Raw genomic sequence first — 20,163 nt, 5'->3', positions numbered from 1 at the left:
CTATCTATATAAATAAAAATGTAATGTTCGTTTGTGGGATTAACAGAACTCAAAAACCACTGGGGGAATTGACACCAGATTTGGACACAAGACACCTAACAACCCAATGTATGTCCATCACTCAAAAAATTGATTTTGTCATTTGGGAGTTGTAGTTGCTGGGATTTATAGTTCACCTACAATCAAAGAGCATTCTGAACCCCACCAACGATGTAATTGAACCAAACTTGGCACACAGTTCTCCCATGAACAACAGAAAATACTGGAAGGCATTGGTGGGCAGTGTCCTTTGGTTTTGGAGTTGTAGTTCACCTACATCTAGAGATCACTGTGGACACAAACCATGATGGATCTGGACCAAACTCTACACGAATACTCAATATGCCCAAAGGTGAACACTGGTGGAGTTTGGGGAAAATAGAATCTTGACATTTGGGAGTTGTAGTTGCTGGGATTTATAGTTCACCTACAATCACAGAACATTCTGAATCCCACCAATGATAGAATTGGGCCAAACCTCCCACAAAGAACCCGCATGTGGTCCACAGCAATGTGTGGCAGGAGATGGCTAGTATTATATATAGATCCATCATCGTCTGGCTTCAGATCGGGTCATGGAATTGAGACAGCCTTGGTCTCTTTAGTGGATGATCAACACAGGGAACTGGACAGGAGGAGTGTGTCCTTGTTGGTTCTCTTGGACCTCTCAGTGGACTTCGATACCATAGACCATGGTATCCTTCTGGGACACCTTGCGGGAATGGAACTTGGAGACACTGTCCTGCAGTGCCTCCAGTCCTTCCAGGGCCAGAAGTTGTTGGGGGACACCTACTTGTCCACGCAGCCTTTGTCCTGTGGGGTCCCGCAGGGTATAGTACTGTCCCCCATGTTGTTTAACATCTACATGAAGCCGCTGGGAGAGATCATCCAGAGTTCTGAAGTTTGATGCCACCAATATGCAGATGATATCCAACTCTATCACTCCTTTCCACCTACTGCTAAGGAGGCTGTCCAGGTCCTGAACAGATGTGACAGTCTGGATGAAGGCGAACAAATTGGAAGTTGAATCCAGACAAGACAGAGGTACTCCTGGTCAATGGAAAGGCCGAACAGGATATAGAATTACAGCTTGTGCTGGATGGGGTCACAATCTCCCTGTAGGCGCAGGTTCGCAGCTTGGGAGTGATCCTGGACTCATCGCTGAGCCTGGAACCCCAGGTCTCAGCGGTGGCCAGGGGAGCTTTTGCACAATTAAAACATGTGAGCCAGTTGCACCTGAACCTTGAGAAGCCAGACTTGGCCACGATGGTCCACCTCTTGTTACATCTTGTATAGACTACTGTAATGGGCTCAACGTGGGGTTGCCTTTGAAGACCATTTGGAAGCTTTAAGTAATCCAATGGGCAGCAGCCAGATTGCTAACTGGAGTGGTGTACAGGGAGCACACAACCCCCTTGTTACGTCACCTCCACTGGCTGCCAATTTGCTTCTAAGCACAATTCAAAGTGCTGGTTTTAGCCTATAAAGCCCTGAACGGTTCTGCCCCGGATTATCTGTCCGAACGCAACTCCTCCTATGAACCATCTCGAAGATTAAGATCTTCTGGGGAGGTTCTGCTCTCAGTTCCACCTTCTTTGCAGGTGCAGCTGGTAGGGGTGAGGGACAGGGCCTTCTCACTGGTGGCCCTTTGGCTGTGGAACTCCCTCTCCAGTGATATGAGATCAGCCTCCTCCCCCTGGCATTCAGAAAACAAGTGAAACCTTGGTTTTGTAACAAGGCATTCAGAGACTAGCTACAATGCAATAGACAGCTGGGAATCAATGTGATTTCAACTGGAATGGCTCATGAACTCTAATTATGGACTATATGGTTGTTTTAATTGCTGTTTTAAATCCTGTTTTAATTGTATTTATATGTTATTGTTTCATGCTTAATGTTTTTATGTTTAATGTATTTACAATCTGTTATGTTTATGTTTCGATGTGGCATCGAATTGTGCCAAGCTGTAAGCCGCTCTGAGTCCCCGCTTGGGGTGAGATAGGGCGAGATAGAAATACAGTAAATAAATAAATAAATCCTAGAGTTGGAAGAGAATGCATGGGCCATCCAGTCCAACCCCCTTCTGCCAGGCAGGAAAAGCACAATCAAAGCACCCCTGACAAAGGGCCATGCAGTCTCTGCTTAAAAGACCTCTAAGGAAGGCAATTCCAACAGACTCCGAGACAGAGTTCCACTGTTGAACAGCTCTTCTTAGTCAGGCAGTATGGTTTTTTTAAAAAAAGCAATTCACATCCACATGGTTTAAAAAGGCACTCATTACATAGTTTATTTAATTTCCACCATAAATATCTACATTAGTATTTAAACAACAGGAATCAAGAGTACAGTTACAAATATTTTATACTGTATTAATACCACATGAAAAAGGAGGAAAGAGAGAAAGCAACATAAAATTCAATTGTTTTGGTTACTTCTGGAATGCTTAATTGTTAATAGCTGGGAACTTTCACTCCAGATCCAGAAAAAGTAAAACTAACTTTTTTTTTGCATCAAACTTTTTAAAGCACTTCATTCATGTTTGGAAAATCATTACTTGAAAACCTTCCCCAAAAAGTCAGGTTTATTTAAAAGTCTTTGTAAACGGATCACCAAAAAAGGGCGATTCTTTTGAATCCTTCTCCATTCACCGAGGAGAAAATAGAAAAAAGGATGGTTTTGTCCCAGGTGAAGAAAACCGTAATAGCTTCTTGCATCAGACACACTATTGTAATGCATGATGTATTCAAGACGAATGCAAAAATATATTCATATTTAAAGATCTTTGCATTTTAACTTGAAGCAACTCCTCTGTTATTAGGCAATTTGCACTCAATTCACCGAATCACCTTAGGGACAAGTGCCTCTAATATTAAAGGGAAGCTGCAGAAGACAATGGGAATGTTAAGGTGTGCTTGGCTCAATCCCATCCCCACAGGTTTCTCTGTTCACTTCAATGGAGGAAGTTAAAGATGTGTGTGCAGCTCCCCGTCCTCGCCTCCACTGAAGTGAATAGAGAAGCTGGTTCATGCAGGAGCGTCCAAGCACAGACTGTACAATCACGTTCACAGCTTAGGATCTGGTGCAACTGAATATCTACCATTAATGTCAACAAATGTCATAAAACCTGAACAAAATGCATACAAGGGAATGTACCACCTTCATTAAGAATAAAACAACAATCCTATGCAACACTAAGCTAGAACTTATTTCATGGGAGGCAAATTGTGACCCCGTGAGCTGCACTTGTCACCTCAGGATCCCTGTTTCAGAGGCACTACTGGCCATTTATGATGAAAAATGGGAGAACAGACCACAATGGAGAAGTCTGACATTCTAGGATTCCATGCAGTCCTCCAACCTTGGAAGGTGCCCAGGCCTAATTTACTCTTCTGCTGCGTACAAGCCTAAGAGTTATGCGCCACCCATGTCTTTCCCTGGCTCTGCTAGAAGGAGAATTCCTGCTGGGTATAATGTAATTCATGTGTGTGGAACTCAAGGCCTATGAGGCAAATCTGGCCCACCGTGTCATCTGATGTAGCCCTCCAGATGCGGGATTCCTCATCATTAGACCCCAGGAATAGGGCTGAAGGGAGTTGGGATACAGCAGGCATGGGCAAACTTTGGCCCTCCGGGTGTTTTGGACTTCAACTCCCACAATTCCTAATAGCCTACTGGCTGTTAGGAATTGTGGGAGTTGAAGTCCAAAACGCCTGGAGAGCCAAAGTTTGCCCATGCCTGGGATGCAGTCACATCTGGAAGGCTGCAATTTCTTCTGTTTAGTCTGAAGAGTGGGATTTGGATTGAGATCCAAGGCTTGGGGATAGGACATCTGAAGTTACAATGTCCTTTAACCTTTCCTCAACCTCAGAACCACAAGGACTTCTGAGTTGCCGTTCCCATTATCACCACTCGCATGGTGGAAAATCAATAGTGACAGGAGTACTCGTTCAGTAACAACGAAGGACTCAAATCGGGTAAAAAACTAAAGAGCTCTGGCCACTATGTAAAAACATGATAGTTGTCCCTCTGTATTCCATGGATTCTCCTTCCATGGATTCAACAGCCCTTTGAAGACAACCATAAGGCTGAGGGGGTCCTCAATTACTACAAGTCTGACAGCCCTCATCAAAGTTTACAAGAAGCCCACCTTACATTCAACCCATAGACTAGAATAAAACCAATTCTTGTCTGTTTCATAACAAACCAACTCTAAACTATGGAATGCTTGGCTGAGGTATTAATCAAGTGTCAGTTTTAAATCACAATCTCTGGTTCAGACTTAACTAGCTACTTTTTCATACAAAGTGGTAGTAAATGCTATAGGCATAAAGGCTTAACTCAGGCTTGTTCCACCTTCTACGTGCAGCAATCAATCACAAGCTTAGTGTTCTGTCCCAGCCTGGCCACACTTATGCAACAAGCAACAGAATATTATTGAAAAGAGTGTGCCAAAAATATATCTACTAGGTCAGTGCTAAAAAAGAGGCACTTACACTTCTACTTGGTTATTTTGAGGTAATTGAAAATGTACATTTACTTTATTCGTAGTATGCACAATTTAAAAGTTATATTTTTAAAAATGTAAGATAGTAAAACTGGAAACAAGAGAACATGTTAGCTTCATATTGCAGTTTTAATCACACTAACTTAGGTCCCTTCTACACTGCCATACAAAATCCAGATTATCTGCTTTGAAGTGGATTATATGGCAGTGTAGACTCATATAATCCAGTTCAAAGCGGATAATGTGGGGGCCCTTCCACACAGCCGAATAAAATCCCACATTATCCGCTTTGAAGTGGAATATATGACAGTGTGGACTCCGATAATTCATTTCAAAGCAGATATTGTGGGATTTTCTGCCTCGATATTCTGGGTTATCTGCTTTGATAATCTGGATTATATACTAGTGTAGAAGTGGCTTGAAAAGTAAATTCAATGGTTTCAAATGAAGCTTACATCCATACAGTCTAGAAATCTAGAAGTCAAATGGTTATTAAGAAAATGCAACTGTTTGAAATTGTAAAAACAAGATTGTGATGTTAATTAAATTAACAACAGAAAACAAAGTCAAATAGCAAAAGCTCAATATTTCTGGGCAATTAATTCTCTCTAATTCTACACTGGTAACACTGATGCATCAAAAGTTAGAATTCATATCCAAAACAGTGCAAACTTTTTAAAAGGCAGCCTTGAAAGTAAGTCCACGTGGTTTAAGCTTACCCGTTTTTTAAAAACGTCTTTGGAAGAAACAAAGCAACACCTGTTACAGTTTTAATTCAGATTTAAAGGTATCAGGCATTAAGTGCTATTACCTATTTAAATAGATAGTTATTAGGCAGTCCTGGAAAAGAAAATCCAATGAAAAGAGAAGACGTCTTTGTCAGAACTAGGACACTGGCTTTCCCTGCAAGGTGCCATTTAGAAGACCCCAAACGCTTGGAAAATGCTGGTCACTCCAAGAAGGTTGCTGCTAGGACAATTCCAAGGATGACAATCAAGACAGATACACAAATTATTATAAGGATCAATTTCTGCAGAGAGAAAAAGTGTACATTAGTATATGGTATGTCTATATAGACAACATGAATAGAGAGATGCAGTCCATTAACATTTACTCCCCACACTAACCACAACTACTTAAAAGTAAGGAATTTTCAGTGGATATCCTGTCATGCCAAAAGTGTCAAGGGACTTCATAAACTCAAGGATTTGAAGGAACATCTTGTCCCCAATGTGTCTGTCCAGATTTGGGATTATATTTAGACATCCTTCTTTGAGTGTGGCACCTAAATGAGAAGAAGATAGGTGGCCACAAAGGAAAAGGCCTTTGCAGAGATGGCAACTTGCTTTGGGAATGTCCTCCCTCATGAGGATTCCTTTGCCCTTACTACTGGTATTAGATGAGATAATGCAAAGCTACACCATTAAATAGTCTGATCTAGATATAAGTTGGTTTGTTATAGAAGAGATGGATTTTAAGAAGTGACCTCACGTCATTTTCAGCTAAAGTATGCTGATGTTTCTAACTGAAAAGAATTATTCTAAGTCTCTATAAACTTAGAACACAAGCATGGGCAAACTTCGGTCCTCTAGGTGTTTGGACTTCAACTCCCACAATTCCTAACATCCAGTAATCTGTTAGGAATTGTGGGAGTTGAAGTCCAAAACACCCGGAGGGCCAATGCCTGATATAACAGCTTTAGAACAAAATGGTTAGTCCACTGGTTCCCAACCTGTGTTCCATGGACCACCAGTGGTTCACAAAAATGAAAACAAGGTCTCTGGCTTCACCATTACTACATCATTGCCCCAAAACCACATGCCGACAATAGCAACTGGTCTCATGAAACCCTATTATAGTGCTGAGGCAATGGGGATGTAGAGAAGGAGGAAGCTGACTACCCACAAAACATTACTACTTCCACATCAGCTCTAGATTACTAAATATTGTTTTCTGTGGGCAAGAAGATGGCGACTACTGGATGGCATATGTTCTGTATCAGAAACTAGAGCTGATGTGGTCTATCCAATCCAATTTTCTGAAACAACACCCCAAATAACCAAACCGAATCTAAAGTTAACCAAAATCTGATTCACAACCCTTTTGGTACTAATGTTGGAGAGTGGTCCATGGTCAAAGTGGTCACTGGTCTAAAAAAAGGGTTGGGAACCACTGGGTTAGTCCTTCAAAATTTGCATTATTGTATACAAACCATGAGGGAACTTTAAATTCTAGTATTAACAAAAAAAATACATCTTTATCATATTGTTTTGTATACTACCAAATAATGCTATGTCAAATGCAAAGCTTGCATACATTCATCTAATTCCAGTGGGCATCGCTGGAATCGCCTATCAAAGTTGAATGGAAGAAATGTGAGGTAAAATATGTTCAGCAACTAGCCACAAGATGTCTCTGTTCTCAGAGCAGAGAACTTCAATTTGCGACGATTTGAGGGCTTACGTCAGGGGTTCTGAAATCGACATGTGGATGCTGATCCCCCCCCCCCCAACTGTGCATATGAATAAATAATAATTCACAACCTCTGAGGATGTCTGCCACAGATGCAAGCGAAACATCAAGAGAGAATGCTTCTGGAACATGGCCATACAGCCCGAAAAACTTACAACAACCCAAATAATAATTTGTTTGTTTAGCATGTATATTTTCATTCACACATTTTATATATATTCATATTTTAACATGTTATAAGGACATAACATTGTTCAAAATGTTCTACCAAACCCAACACAATGGTTGTTCTTAATGTGATGCATGTGCTCGTTTCCAAGTGTAAAGTTTAATAAAATGAGCAGTAAAATTGGAAATGGAATTTTTCAGTCCTTGGGCGACTTCAATCCAAAGCAATTTGTACTTACCATATATACTTGAGTATAAGCTGAGTTTTTCAACCCTTTTCTTTAGGGCTCATAAAGCCCACTCGATTTATACATGAGTGAGGGTCCTGGCGGGAAGTTGTGCTTCTCCGCACAGCAACCCAGCACTCTCCTCTCTCGCGCGCCTTGCTTCCTCTCCCCCTCTCTCGGAGGTGTCTTTCCTCTCCTCTCCCTCTCCCCCTCCCCTCCCCCACCCTCTCTCTCAGTAGGCCCTGGCCCCAAAGAGGGAGAGAAAGGGGCACATCGCCACCTCTCTTCTCCTTTGCAAAGGTGGAAGCTCCTCAGAAGCGGCATCTCCCTATTGATTCTGGAGCACGATGTATGGGGTATTGGTGGTAGAAGGAGAGAAACAAGAAAGGGATAGAGAGAAGGAAGGAAAAGAGAGTGAGGGAAGAAGTGAGGAAAGGGAGATAGGGAGGAAAAATGGTGGGAGGGAAGTTAGGGTAAAAGGAAATATGAGAAAGAAGGAATGGAAGAGAAATAAATAAATAAGGAAGGAAGGAACAGCTGGCTTGCTGTGCCGAGAAGGGCACCTTCCTCTCCCCAGTCCTTCCCACTTTCTCCCTTCTTACCCAGTTTTTCCCCCACTTTTCCAGCACCCCTTTCCCACCCCAGTCTTCCCTTTTTCTAGTTTCCCATTCCTACCTCATTCTTTAGTATCTCCAGCCCCTCTTTCCCACTTTTCCAGCTCCCTTTCCATCTCAGTCTTTCCCAGGTTCCACCCTCTCTTTCCCATCTCAGTCTTGGCCCTTTTCCCACTGCGGTTTCCCACTTTCCCAGCCCCTCTTTTTCATTCTAGTCTTTCCCACTTTCCTAAGCCCCTCTCCCACATCAATCTTTCCCACTTCTCCACTTGCCCCCCTCTCACTCGAATCTTTCCACCTTTCCAGTTCCCCCTTTTGCACCCCAGTCTTGCTCATTTTGCAATCTTCCTCTTCCCTATCCCAATCTTTTCCAGCTGCCTCTTTTCCCCACTCCAGTTTCCCCATCGTTTCCCAATACCCCCCCTTCACACTCTAGACTGGGGTCTTTACCACTTTTCCAGCCTACCTTTCCATCCCAACCTTTCCCAGTTTCCAGCCCCGCTTTCACACTTCAGTCATTCCCCCTTCCCTAGTTACCAGTCTTTCCAACTTTTCCTTATTCTTATACACACAGCATTTCTCTCAAAATATATAGTTAAAATAAACTATGGTGATTATTGGAAGGATACGTAAGCACATTAACATTGAAGAAGTTTAGAATAATGATTTAGTCAGAGTTGGACAGTCTTATCTTAAATTACGGTTTTTTGTAAAAATTCAAAAACATTTAATTTACTGATGCCTCAATTAATGTAATTTTATTGGTATTTAAATTTTTATTTTGAAATTTACCAGTAGCTGCTGCATTTCCCACCCTTGGCTTATGCACAGGTCAATACGCTTTCCCAGTTTTTTGTAGTAAAATTCGGTGCCTCAGCCTATATTCAGGTTGGTTTATACTTGAGTCTATATAGTAATTCAATGGCATTTACTCCTAGCAGGAAATAGAATTGCATGGGACAATAGGAAAACATTTCCCAGTGCTCATGCCACCATATATGACATTTGCTCACCCCATTTCCTCCTTCCCTTTTAAATGCTGAGTAAATGCATAAGGCTTGAGATGAATGACCAGATCATAAGCATGCCAACTCAGGAGTAAGTAGAAATGAAACCAGCAACAGTTACTTCCATTCACAGGGATTGGGCCCTGCCACTTATTTCTTCACCCATGTCCTAAACATGTTCAAGTCTCTTGAATTGGAATAGGTATTACCCTATTACTACATTTACATTATTTTACTCTATTATTATTACATTTATTGTTTTACTCTATAATTATTATATTTATTATTTTACTCCATTTATTATTGTTATTACATTTGCATTATTTTACTCTATTATTTTTATTACTTTTATTATTTTACTCTCTTTATTATAATGGAAAGCATACGTAAGCACATTTACATTGAAGAAGGTTAGAAGAATGGTTTAATCAGAGATGGGCAGTCTTTTTTTAAATTACAGTTTATTTAAATATTCAGAAACATTTAACCTACTGATGCCTCAATTAAAATAATTTTATTGGTATCTATTTTTATTTTGAAATGTACCAGTAGCTGCTGCATTTCCCACCCTTGGCTTATATTCAAGTCAATATGTTTTCCCAGTTTTTTGTGGTAAAATTAAGTGCCTCAGCTTATATTCGGGTCGGCTTATACTTGAGTATATACGGTACTTTGTTAGGTTTCACAGTTTTGAAAATAGTGGGGCTTCCATATCCACAGGGAATTGGTTCCAGGCTGTCCTGCATATACCAAAATATTCATTTGCTCAAGTCCCTATTCAAATGCTGTTGAGAAGCAGCCTCCATTGCTGCCCTAAACCATTTTAAGTGAACCTTGTGGAGTGAACAAGTGTTCTCACCAGGTTTATAGGGAGAGCCTCATCCCATGACTATGAATGTATTCATGTCCATCTCTCTCTATTCCACCTTCTCTGCACCTGCTCCAAAAGCAGCTGCCTCTGCCATGCGCATGCAAGCCTCACCCTTCCTTTCTTCCCTTCCTCCCACACCCTAACACTCACTTCTCTCCTCCTCCTCCCTAACTCCGTGCCCCATGAGCACACCAAAGACAGTTCTAGCTCCTATTGCCATGCACATGTTAGCCCGACCACACCACTCCACCCTTCTCTTCCTCTCTCCCTCCTTGCCTTGGGGTGTGGCATTAGTAACAAGATGCTAAAGAAGTATTTGGCGACTGATGGATTAAGGTGCCCCCTTTCTTCCCATTTCAATCCCATGTGCTTGCTTTGGCTGCATCCCTTTTCCCTCTCTAGAGGGTGAACAAATTAGCACCCTAGGCCTCGTGTGGGATCCAATGAAGTGGTGGGAAAAGTGGGTTGCCTGTAACCTGAACTTCCTTGGCCCCACTGTAGCTTCATTTGAGACTACATGTGTGACAAGTCATCACCCCCCCCCAAAGAAACTGTCACACTCCACCCAGCCCCAATAATCGAGTCCTAGATTGAGAACATCAGTCTTATGTGACTGTTGAATGCAACCCACTGATGGCCAAGATGTTAAAGATTGCAGAATGAAATGGATCATCAGCAGATATCAGGTAACATGCAAAGAAAGTTAGCTGATTAGTACTTACTGTACAGCAACAAAATGAGATGCATGCTGGAGTTATATGATCATCACTGAATCCCAAAAGACAAGCCAATAACTAGAGCAAGCACAGCAAACAGCACCAGGACAACAATGAGAATTATCCACTTTTTCTGCAGAAGGAAAGCCATATTGACAAATGCTGTTAAAGCTCTATTTTAGGACAGGGATGGGAAACATGTTACTCTCCAGATGTTATTGGACTACAACTCCCATCAAGCATCAGCCAAAATTACCAGATGGGGGCACACATTCCTCTTTCCTATTTTAGAGAGATCAAGTGCTAATTATGCCACCACCCCATCTGGCGATTACTGCAGGCCCAAGCACAGTTCAGGCTACAGCAGTGGTTCTCAACCTTCTTAATGCCAGGACCCCTTAATAGTTCCTCGTGTTGTGGTGACCCCCAACCATAACATTATTTTCATTGCTACTTCATAACTGTAATTTTGCTACTGTTATGAATCATCATGTAAATATCTGATATGCAGGATGTATATTCATCCACTGAACCAAATCTGGCACAAATACCCGATATGCCCAAATTGGGGGTTGAGGCGGGGGTTGGTTTTGTCATTTGGGAGTTGTAGTTGCTGGGATTTGTAGTTAACCTACAATTAAAGAGCCCTTTGAACTCAGCCCACCATGGATCTGCACCAAACTTGGCACACTATCTATATGGCCAACCTTGAATACTGGTGGGGTCGGGGGGATGTTTTTGAATTCTGGGAGTTGTAGTTTACCAACACCAAAAAAAAAGAGAACAGGTGATCTTCAGTCTTCTCTGCCTAAAGGTTTCCTAAGACCATGAGAAATATGTGTTTTCTGATGGTCTTTGGCGAACCCTCTGAAACCTTCTCCCCCCCCCCCCCCGGTCCCGACCCTCAGGTTGAGAAACACTGGGCTACAGGATCTAATTGTTATTGGTTTACTAGAACAGAAATTGGCAATGAACAAATAGTTTGCCCATTTACAAAATCGTGACTCAAGGGGTAGAGTCAGTAACCTCAGAAGCCACACAGTGGGATGATCACATTTGCATGTACAAATTTTTGAATTAGAATCATAGTTATAAGAGATCATGGGGCCATCCAGGCCCACCCCACTGCCACTATGCAAGAAAAGCACAATCAAAGCATCCCTGACAGATGGCCATCCAGCCTCTGTTTATACACCTCCAAGGAAGGAGCTTCCCCCGGACTCCGAGGCAAAGAGTTCCATGCTGAATAGCAATTCTTATGGTCAGGAAGTTCTTCCTAATGTTCAGGTGGAATCTGATTGGGTTTTTTTAAGGGTCCCTTGCTTTATGAGAATACTTCAGAAAAAAATGATTTTGCTTCTTGTACTTGAAGACGAAATATAACAAGTCTATCTGCATTAAACAATGTTTAACGAAAACTAACTTGGTTCACAAAAATGAAAACTTACCCTGCGAGCTTTACTTTGATATTTAACAGCTTTTTTGGTCTCTTCTTTTGCATGCTCGACATAATCAACTGCATTCATAACATTTTTCTCTATGCTGTTCACCATTTCACCCTTAAAAAGTTGAAAATGAAGAATGTACAACAAAAACAGAGTTAACACCAGAATTATGATGAAAATAAGCACTGTGCAAAAACAACAAACTGCATTCATATTTTAAAGAAATATGGCAGGCTTTGTAGAATATGTGTACTGAAATCAATTTTTAACCAAAGGAACAGGGAAGTCACATTTGCTGGAAGGGAAAGTTAATACTGAAAATAGAAAGCACAAGGACAGGTTGCATACCTGTAACTGTAGTTCTTCAAGTGGTCACCTATGAACTCACACAAGTGAGCTATCACATGCCTGCACAGTGTATCACTCGGAACCGTCTAAAGCATTACATGAACTGTTTGAAGGTAGCCCTGCTCACCTTTACTACTCCATAAAAGGGGCTTCCTGCCAGACCTGCTAGTTCTAAGGATATTTATTTATTTCTTGCATCAGAAGTGAATTGAGGGTACAGTTGTAATGTATTTAAAGACATAAACAAAGTTAAAAACTTGGCATTATAATAAATGTCCTTTGACCAGTAACTGGCCACTTGGAGTGCCTCTGGTGTGGCTGTAAGAAGGTCCTCTATTGTGCATGTGGCAGGGCTCAGACCGCATTGTAGTAAGTGGTCTGTGGTTTGCTCATCTCCATATGTTGGAGAACTCCAGTTGTGGACTCCACTTTGTAGCCCCATTTTTTAAGATTCACTCTGCATCTCGTGGTGCCAGAGCGCAACCTGTTCAGTGCCTTCCAAGTTGCCCAGTCTTCTGTGTGCCCAGGAGAGAGTCTCTCATTCAGTATGAGCCATGGATTAAGGTTCCAGGTTTGAACCTGCCACTTTTGAACTCTCACTTGCTGAGGGTTCCCGCGGGTATGTCTGTAGATCTTAGAAAGCTATTTCTTGATTTAAGGCGTAGGCATGCTGGCTGATAGCCAAACAGGGGATAGACTGGAGATGTCACTGCCTTGGTCCTTTCATTATTGGCTGCTACTTCCTGGCATATGTCAGGTGGTGCAATACCAGCTGAACAGTATAATTTCTCCAGTGGCGTTGGTGTAGACATCCTGTGATAATGTGGCATGTCTCATTAACAGCCATATCCACTGTTTTAACGTGGTGAGATGTGTTCCACACTGGGTATGCGTATTCAGCAGCAGAGTAGCAAAACGTAAGGCAGATGTCTTCATTGTGTCTGGTTGTGACCCCCAGGCTGTGCCAGTCAGCTCTCGTATGAAATTATTTCTTGCGTCCACTTTTTGCTTGATAGTCAAACAGTAGTTCTTGTAAACTGGAGCACAGTCCAGCATAACTCCCAGGTTTTTTAGTGTGCTGTAATGCTCCAGTGGGATTATTTCCCAGATAATCCTCAGAGCTCGAGATGCTTGTCTGTTCTTAAGGTGAAACGCACATGTCTGTGTTTTAGATGGATTAGGAATCAGATGGTTATCCCTGTAATAGGAATTAAGAGCACCTAAAGCTTTGGAGATCTCTGTTCAACCATTTCAAACCTCCCTGCTTGGGCGGTGATGGCACGATCATCAGCAGAAGTTCCTCAGTCAATGGAAAAATGCAAAATGAGCATCACCTTGTAGTGAAGTCAAGTAATAGACATTCCAAAGGCAAACTGGAATGTCACCAATACATTCAAAATACAGCAGAATAAACAACTGATCCACCCAAAACAGTATTAGCCCAAAACCAGGATTCTATTCTATAATGAGGGCTTTTTTTCAATTTGTTATTGAATGTTCAAAAAAGCACAACTTAAAATCCCTGAATTAAAATTATATAAAAAAAACACAAGACACTAAAATAAACTGAAACAATAGTAAAACAATTGTCGAGTCATCCCTCCACATAGCCTCCCCACAACTCAGTTCAAAGCCCAAAGGATGATCAGGTTTGCAAGTCTCTCAGCAAAAACATTCCTGCCAATCTTTGTGAAATGCAAGCCATCCTGTGCCAGAAGCCCATCTTCATGGAAAACCAGATCATAATAATATTTTTATTTATATCCCACCCTTTCTCCCCGTAGGGACCCAGGGCCGTTTGAACCATGGTTCAGGAAGCCAAATCGTTCTTGACTCCAGGGGTTTCAAAATCCCTCCTGACCTTTTTGTCCCCATATGAACCAACAGGAGAGCGGGATGTTCACTGGTCTTGATGAGTCTCACCAGCCACTCAGTTACATGGTGGATTTTTGCCCCATGTAGATAGAATATTTCTTGAGACATCTTGTCAGCTTTGCAAATCACCCTCAGGAGGGAGTCCCCTAATACCAGCACATGTCTCCTCTGGGGACTGGTAGAGCCCCCTTCCTGTGTTGAATCCTATAAGGTGCACTGCTGATCTCCTGAGAACTGGCTCTGTTGCTCCTGTTTCTGTTCCTCTTCATTTGTGATGTGGGTGGGAATTTTGAATGGTTTCTGTAGCTTCAAATTCACAGAGTGATCCTCGGTTCTTCTATATGTCACATTCCTCCAATCGTTAACTTCCTGCTTTTGTGAACTGGTCTCCTCCTTAGAGAAATTCCCCATGCATCATCTAGGACAGTCCGCTCAGCTGTGCGCAAGAACCTCTCATGCTTCCCAATGTGTTCTTGTTACTCATCACCTCTCACTGGGGAGAGAACTTCAAATCAATCCTCTAATTCCAGATTCACAGAACGATGCCAGGTCCTCCTACTTCTATGTGTCAATTTCCACCAAGCATCGACCTCCAGATTTGAACTGACCTCCCGATAGCCATCCCCTGAATGTTCATCCCATGTGTGTTGTTCATCTAGAACTGTCTAGAGGGATTCGTTCTTGCTTTAGGCGCAAAGGCTCGACAGTGGGCACAAGAAGAAGCCACAGGAGTGTCTCTGAGGCAGTGGAAGCACTTCACATGTCTATCCCTTTCTGTTATCTTTGTGTCGCAAGTAACACATATCTTGAAGGACACAAGCAAGAGTCCAGGGTGAGTGCAACCAGGTATCTGACCCAAGGCAAATTCATCAAAGAATCCAAAGAACTAAAAGAAAATCATATATGGACCCTATTAATACTGCTCCAGTGGTAAATCAAAAGGAACTGGCTGTTTAGGTGGGAAATCCTCTGTATAGGATAGAAGGTTCCAAATGATGCACTGTGCAAGATAACACCATTTGTGTGAGTCACAAGAGATCACAAAGAAGAACTACAAAAACGAGACTGGCTTTAAACAGCTTGCTTGTGATCAGCATTCTAACAGGAGTGCATTCACAATGTTGCCTCTTCAACAGTCCATCCAGCCAAACACATGCCTTATCCATTCAGCCTTAAAGTATAATTTTGTATTTTAACAGGCTTTGATTTGGTAGATGCTTATAGATAGGAGAAAAAGCCAGCTAAGCACCTACAAATTAACATTAATTTTCTTTGCATGTATACCAGTTAGGGATCTTCAGCAAAATTATGCTACCAAAGCCCTTTGCTGTGCTATCTCAGAATTCTCTGTAATTCTGCATTGTAAACCCACTTGTCTACCTCTATATCTTTCCTGTGTACATCACGCTAATTAGTATGTTCATGCGTCCACTGCTTTCCTATTTTCTATTTCAGGCTTAAATTCTTACAGGCTGACTCTGCCAGTCTAGCGCTACAGGGCCAAGCTGGTAGAATGGGATGTACAGTTGGCTTTTGAATGCATCCTACTAGAATACCAGTATGCAACACTACAGCAGACTGGATGAACCAACATGAAAATGATATGGGAAAGATGGGGATATTGTAGGACTGTTACCTGTGCAGTTCTGTCCAGCGGCAGACATTATGATTAGCAATAAACAGCAAAGTGTTACAATTTGTTCATTTCTTCAGTTTCAAAAGTTCCCCAAAGGAATATGATCAAAGGACACACAAAATGCCTCTTTACATGAAGACTCAGGGCTAACGTATTAAAAAGCATATGTAAACATTGAATTACTCTTAAGCAAGCATTTTAGGCTCTATGAAAAGATATCTGAATGTGATAGTGTATATACCTTTAGCAGTGGTTCTCAACCTGTGGGTCCCCAGGTGTTTTGGCCTACAACTCCCAGAAATCCCAGCCAGTTTGCCAGCTATTGGGATGTTGGGGAGTCAAACACCAAAACATTTTGGGACCCACAGGTTGAGAACCACTGTTCTAAAGCAAAGCAAAACACAACATTTGAAACTGAGTAAAGCAAAGGCTCTGAATGTTTTATTGAATGCTTGCATAATATTTGCATACTAGTCCAAAAATATGCTGAAAAATACAATGCTTCTTGAAAAATTTGCTATTTAAAATATTTTCTTCTTCTTACCTCCTTCAGTTCTTATAGAAAGAAAAACCAGCTTGCATAACAGGAAAAAGCTAAAATACCACACTTGCTTTGTCTTTCAGGTTTTGGCAGGGTGAATGGTAGCACTAAGATCTAACCCTCAATCTTTGTTAGATACACCCTTCTGGAGATCTTCGAACATACTGCTTTACAATAGTTATTAGCAAAACAGGGATTATTATTTTTTTTTGTCATGTCAGGAGCGACCTGAGAAACTGCAAGTCGCTTCTGCTGTGAGAGAATTGGCCGTCTGCAAGGACATTGCCCAGGGGACGCCCGGATGATTTGATGTTTTATCATCCTTGTGGGAGGTTTCTCTCATGTCCCCGCATGAGGAGCTGGAGCTGATAGAGGGAGCTCATCCACCTCTCCCCGGATTCGAACCTGCGACCTGTCGATCTTCAGTCCTGCCGTCACAGGGGTTTAACCCACTGCAGAAACTTACTGGCAGTGCATGGGATGCAGACCCAAAATTAATAAGAACATCAGCCTTGCCTTGTCTTACTTGACTGCTGAGTATGCCTGCCCGTCTGGCATAAAGCTGCCCATGCAAAGAAGGTGAATATAGGACTGAATGAAACATGTAGAATAATCACAGGATGTCTCAAATCTACACCTGCTGATAGACTTTATAAGCTAGCTGACAATCCTTCCCCTGATGTGCGATGGGAAGATGTAGCTAACTGTGAGAGAAATAAGGTTGAACACTGTGAAAGCCACTCAATGTATGGCTATCAGTCTCCTTCCACTACACTTAAATCAAGGGAAAGTTTCATGAGAACCTCTACTCCTCTAAATGTTCTCTGAGGGCAGCTACACTAGGCAATTCCAACTGGATGCCCCCCCCCCCCCATGAGGGACTTCCTCCAGGGGCAGACCAAGAATGGGCAACGTGGAAGTCCCTGAACAGACTCAGAAGTAGAGTGGGCAGATCAAAAGACAACCTGGCACAATGGTACTACCTAGAAGAAACCTCCATCTTGTGCGATTGTGGAGGAGAACAAACCACTCAGCATCTGTATGTTTGCCCACAATGCCCTGCCTCATACACAAAAGAAGAAATGTTTAAAGCTGAAGACAATGCGGTCACTGCTGCCCGTTTTTGGTCTAATCTTTTAAAACTGCTCGCACTCCCTTTATTTTATCAGGTTTATACTTATTTATGAAATGCTTTTGACACAAAATAAAATTATTTTGTGTTGAAAGCAGATCACATATTATCGAGTTGCAAACCTTACAGCAAACCTATAACACAGTGTTTTTTATGGTTTATGTGATCCAATGGAAGGCTGGATCCACACTGCAATATAATCCAAATTATCAAATCAGGTAATCCAGATTATCTGCTTTGAGTTGTATTATATGAGTCTACACTGTTATATAATCCAATTCAAAGCAGATAATCTGGATTTTATATGGCAGTGTTGATGGGGCCTAAGAATACATGGATTCAAACAGTTAGAAGTTCCTTGTAATGGTCACCCACTACCTACAGCCTATACTTAAAAGATTTGAAGTAGTTTAATCTGGCATGGTTCTAATAAAAAATAAAATGTTGTTTTGGACTCCAATGGTGTTAACATCACATACCTGAACTTCAACAAGCATTGCCATGTCCATGAACATTTTATGAAGCTCCTGTATACTGGATTCCAGTTTTATAATATCGTTATGACGTGACTCAATTTCATCAAGAGCTTCTCTAGTAATTTTGGTGTCCAAAATGATCTTAGGGAAAAAAGACATACACTGCATTAATGTATTGGGTTTTTTAAATTAAAGAAACACAGTTCACACAAACATTTCAAAATCTATCTATACTCATAATAAAAGTGAAAATATGTATATATGTGTGTGGCTGGGGTGTCCACTTCCACAAACAAGCTCCCGCCTCCACAAACAGCTATAGCTTCCACTGCTCAGGAGACACCAATGAGCCTCCCTCCAATGACATTGTAGGTTATAGAGAGCAGCCAATAACAACAACAACAACACCAACAACAAACTTTATTTATACCCTGCCACCATCTCCCCGAAGGGGACTCGAGGCGGCTTACATGAGGCCAAGCCCAGAAAGGCATTACAATGCAGTAACATAAAAAGCATAAAGCAACATCATAATAAGATAAAATAAAACAAGCATAAAATATAACAAACAATGCAAAGTAATGTATTGTCGAAGGCTTTCATGGCCGGGATCACTGGGTTGTTGTAGGTTTTTCCGGGCTATATGGCCATGTTCTGGAGGCAATTTTTCTCCTGACGTTTCGCCTGCATCTATGGCAAGCATCCTCAGAGGTAGTGAAGTCTGTTGGAAGTAGGAAAAATGGGTTTATATATATGTGGAATGACCAGGGTGAGACAAAGGACCCCTGTCTGTCGGGGCTAGCTGTGAATGTTTCAGCTGATCACCTTGATTTGCATTCAATGGCCTGGAAGCGCCTGGGGGGGAATCTCTTGTTGAGAGTGATTTTATGTGCCTGTTTGTTTCCCCTCTGTTGTTTTGCTGTTGTAATTTTTGAGTTTTTCAATACTGGTAGCCAGATTTTGTTCATCTTCATGGTTTCCTCCTTTCTGTTGAAATTGTCCACATGCTTGTGGATTTCAATGGCTTCTCTGTGTAGTCTGACTTGGTGGTTGTGAGAGTGGTCCAGCACTTCTGTGTTCTCAAATAACAAAATGGACAAGTCTACATAGGGACCACCAAACGCAGCGCCCAGACACGCATCAAGGAACATGAAAGGCACTGCAAACTACTGCAACCAGAAAAATCAGCCATAGCAGAGCACCTGATGAACCAACCTGGACACAGCATATTATTTGAGAACACAGAAGTGCTGGACCACTCTATCAACCACCATATCAGACTACACAGAGAAGCCATTGAAATCCATAAGCATGTGGACAATTTCAACAGAAAGGAGGAAACCATGAAGATGAACAAAATCTGGCTACCAGTATTAAAGGACTCAAAAATCACAACAGCAAAACAACAGAGGGGAAACAAACAGGCACATAAAATCACTCTCAACAAGGGATTCCCCCCGGGCACTTCCAAGCCATTGAATGCTAATCAAGGTGATCAGCTGAAACATTCACATCTAGCCCCAGCAGACAAAAAGTCCTTTGTCTCACCCTGGTCATTCCACAGATATATAAACCCAATTTTCCTACTTCCAACAGACTTCACTACCTCTGAGGATGCTTGCCATAGATGCAGGCGAAACGTCAGGAGAAAAATTGCCTCCAGAACATGGCCATATAGCCCGGAAAAACCTACAACAACCCAATGCAAAGTAATACAATAAAAAATCAAACACAGTCACAATGAGTGGGCCACATGTGCAAGATACAGTGATAAAAAAAACCTCAATGAGGCAAAAATAAAAACCTATATATTTGTAAGGGAGACTCATGAACGGAGTAGTAGAGACAATCCTTCATACGGTCAGGAGACAATACAATAAAAGGACACCCATTATAGAGGAGCATGACAAAGGAGATGTGAAATCACTCCCCAAATGCGCAACGGAAAAGCCATGTTTTGAGGTTCTTCTTAAAAGTTTCTAAGGTGGGGGCTAGCCTACTCTTGCTGGGTAATGCGTTCCAGAGTCGGGGGGGGGGGGGGGGCACGGAGGAGAAAGCTCTCTCCCTCATTCCTTTAAGTCGGGTCTGTGAT

At 41.9% G+C, this 20,163-nt stretch overlaps 1 protein-coding gene and 1 long non-coding RNA gene across 4 annotated transcripts in view; one reads left to right on the top strand and one right to left on the bottom strand.

Moving 5' to 3' along the window:
• Positions 1-18,704, top strand: part of LOC137097877 (uncharacterized) — a 37,874-nt gene extending 19,170 nt beyond the window's left edge. The window contains exon 2 of the long non-coding RNA XR_010910494.1: positions 16,547-18,704. This is a non-coding gene — a long non-coding RNA (uncharacterized lncRNA). The remainder of the gene's footprint in view (positions 1-16,546) is intronic.
• Positions 4,545-20,163, bottom strand: part of STX2 (syntaxin 2) — a 55,074-nt gene continuing 39,455 nt past the window's right edge. For 2 of the 3 annotated variants that reach the window (XM_067473208.1, XM_060785633.2), the window contains exons 8-11: positions 18,075-18,212; positions 12,067-12,177; positions 10,625-10,751; positions 5,488-5,573 (exon numbers count right to left, since the gene is read on the bottom strand). In XM_067473208.1, the coding sequence (XP_067329309.1) occupies positions 10,668-10,751; positions 12,067-12,177; positions 18,075-18,212 (333 nt within the window). In that variant the 3' untranslated portion in view covers positions 5,488-5,573; positions 10,625-10,667. Of the gene's footprint in view, positions 5,574-10,624; positions 10,752-12,066; positions 12,178-18,074; positions 18,213-20,163 lie in introns of all 3 variants that reach the window. The other variant, XM_060785634.2, reaches the window with a different exon arrangement.

Source organism: Anolis sagrei, chromosome X (genome assembly GCF_037176765.1).
Source record: "Anolis sagrei isolate rAnoSag1 chromosome X, rAnoSag1.mat, whole genome shotgun sequence".
Classification (NCBI taxonomy): Eukaryota; Metazoa; Chordata; class Lepidosauria; order Squamata; family Dactyloidae; genus Anolis; species Anolis sagrei.
The sequence above is the reverse complement of the archived record's forward strand: the minus strand, read 5'-3'. Positions and strand labels throughout refer to the sequence as shown.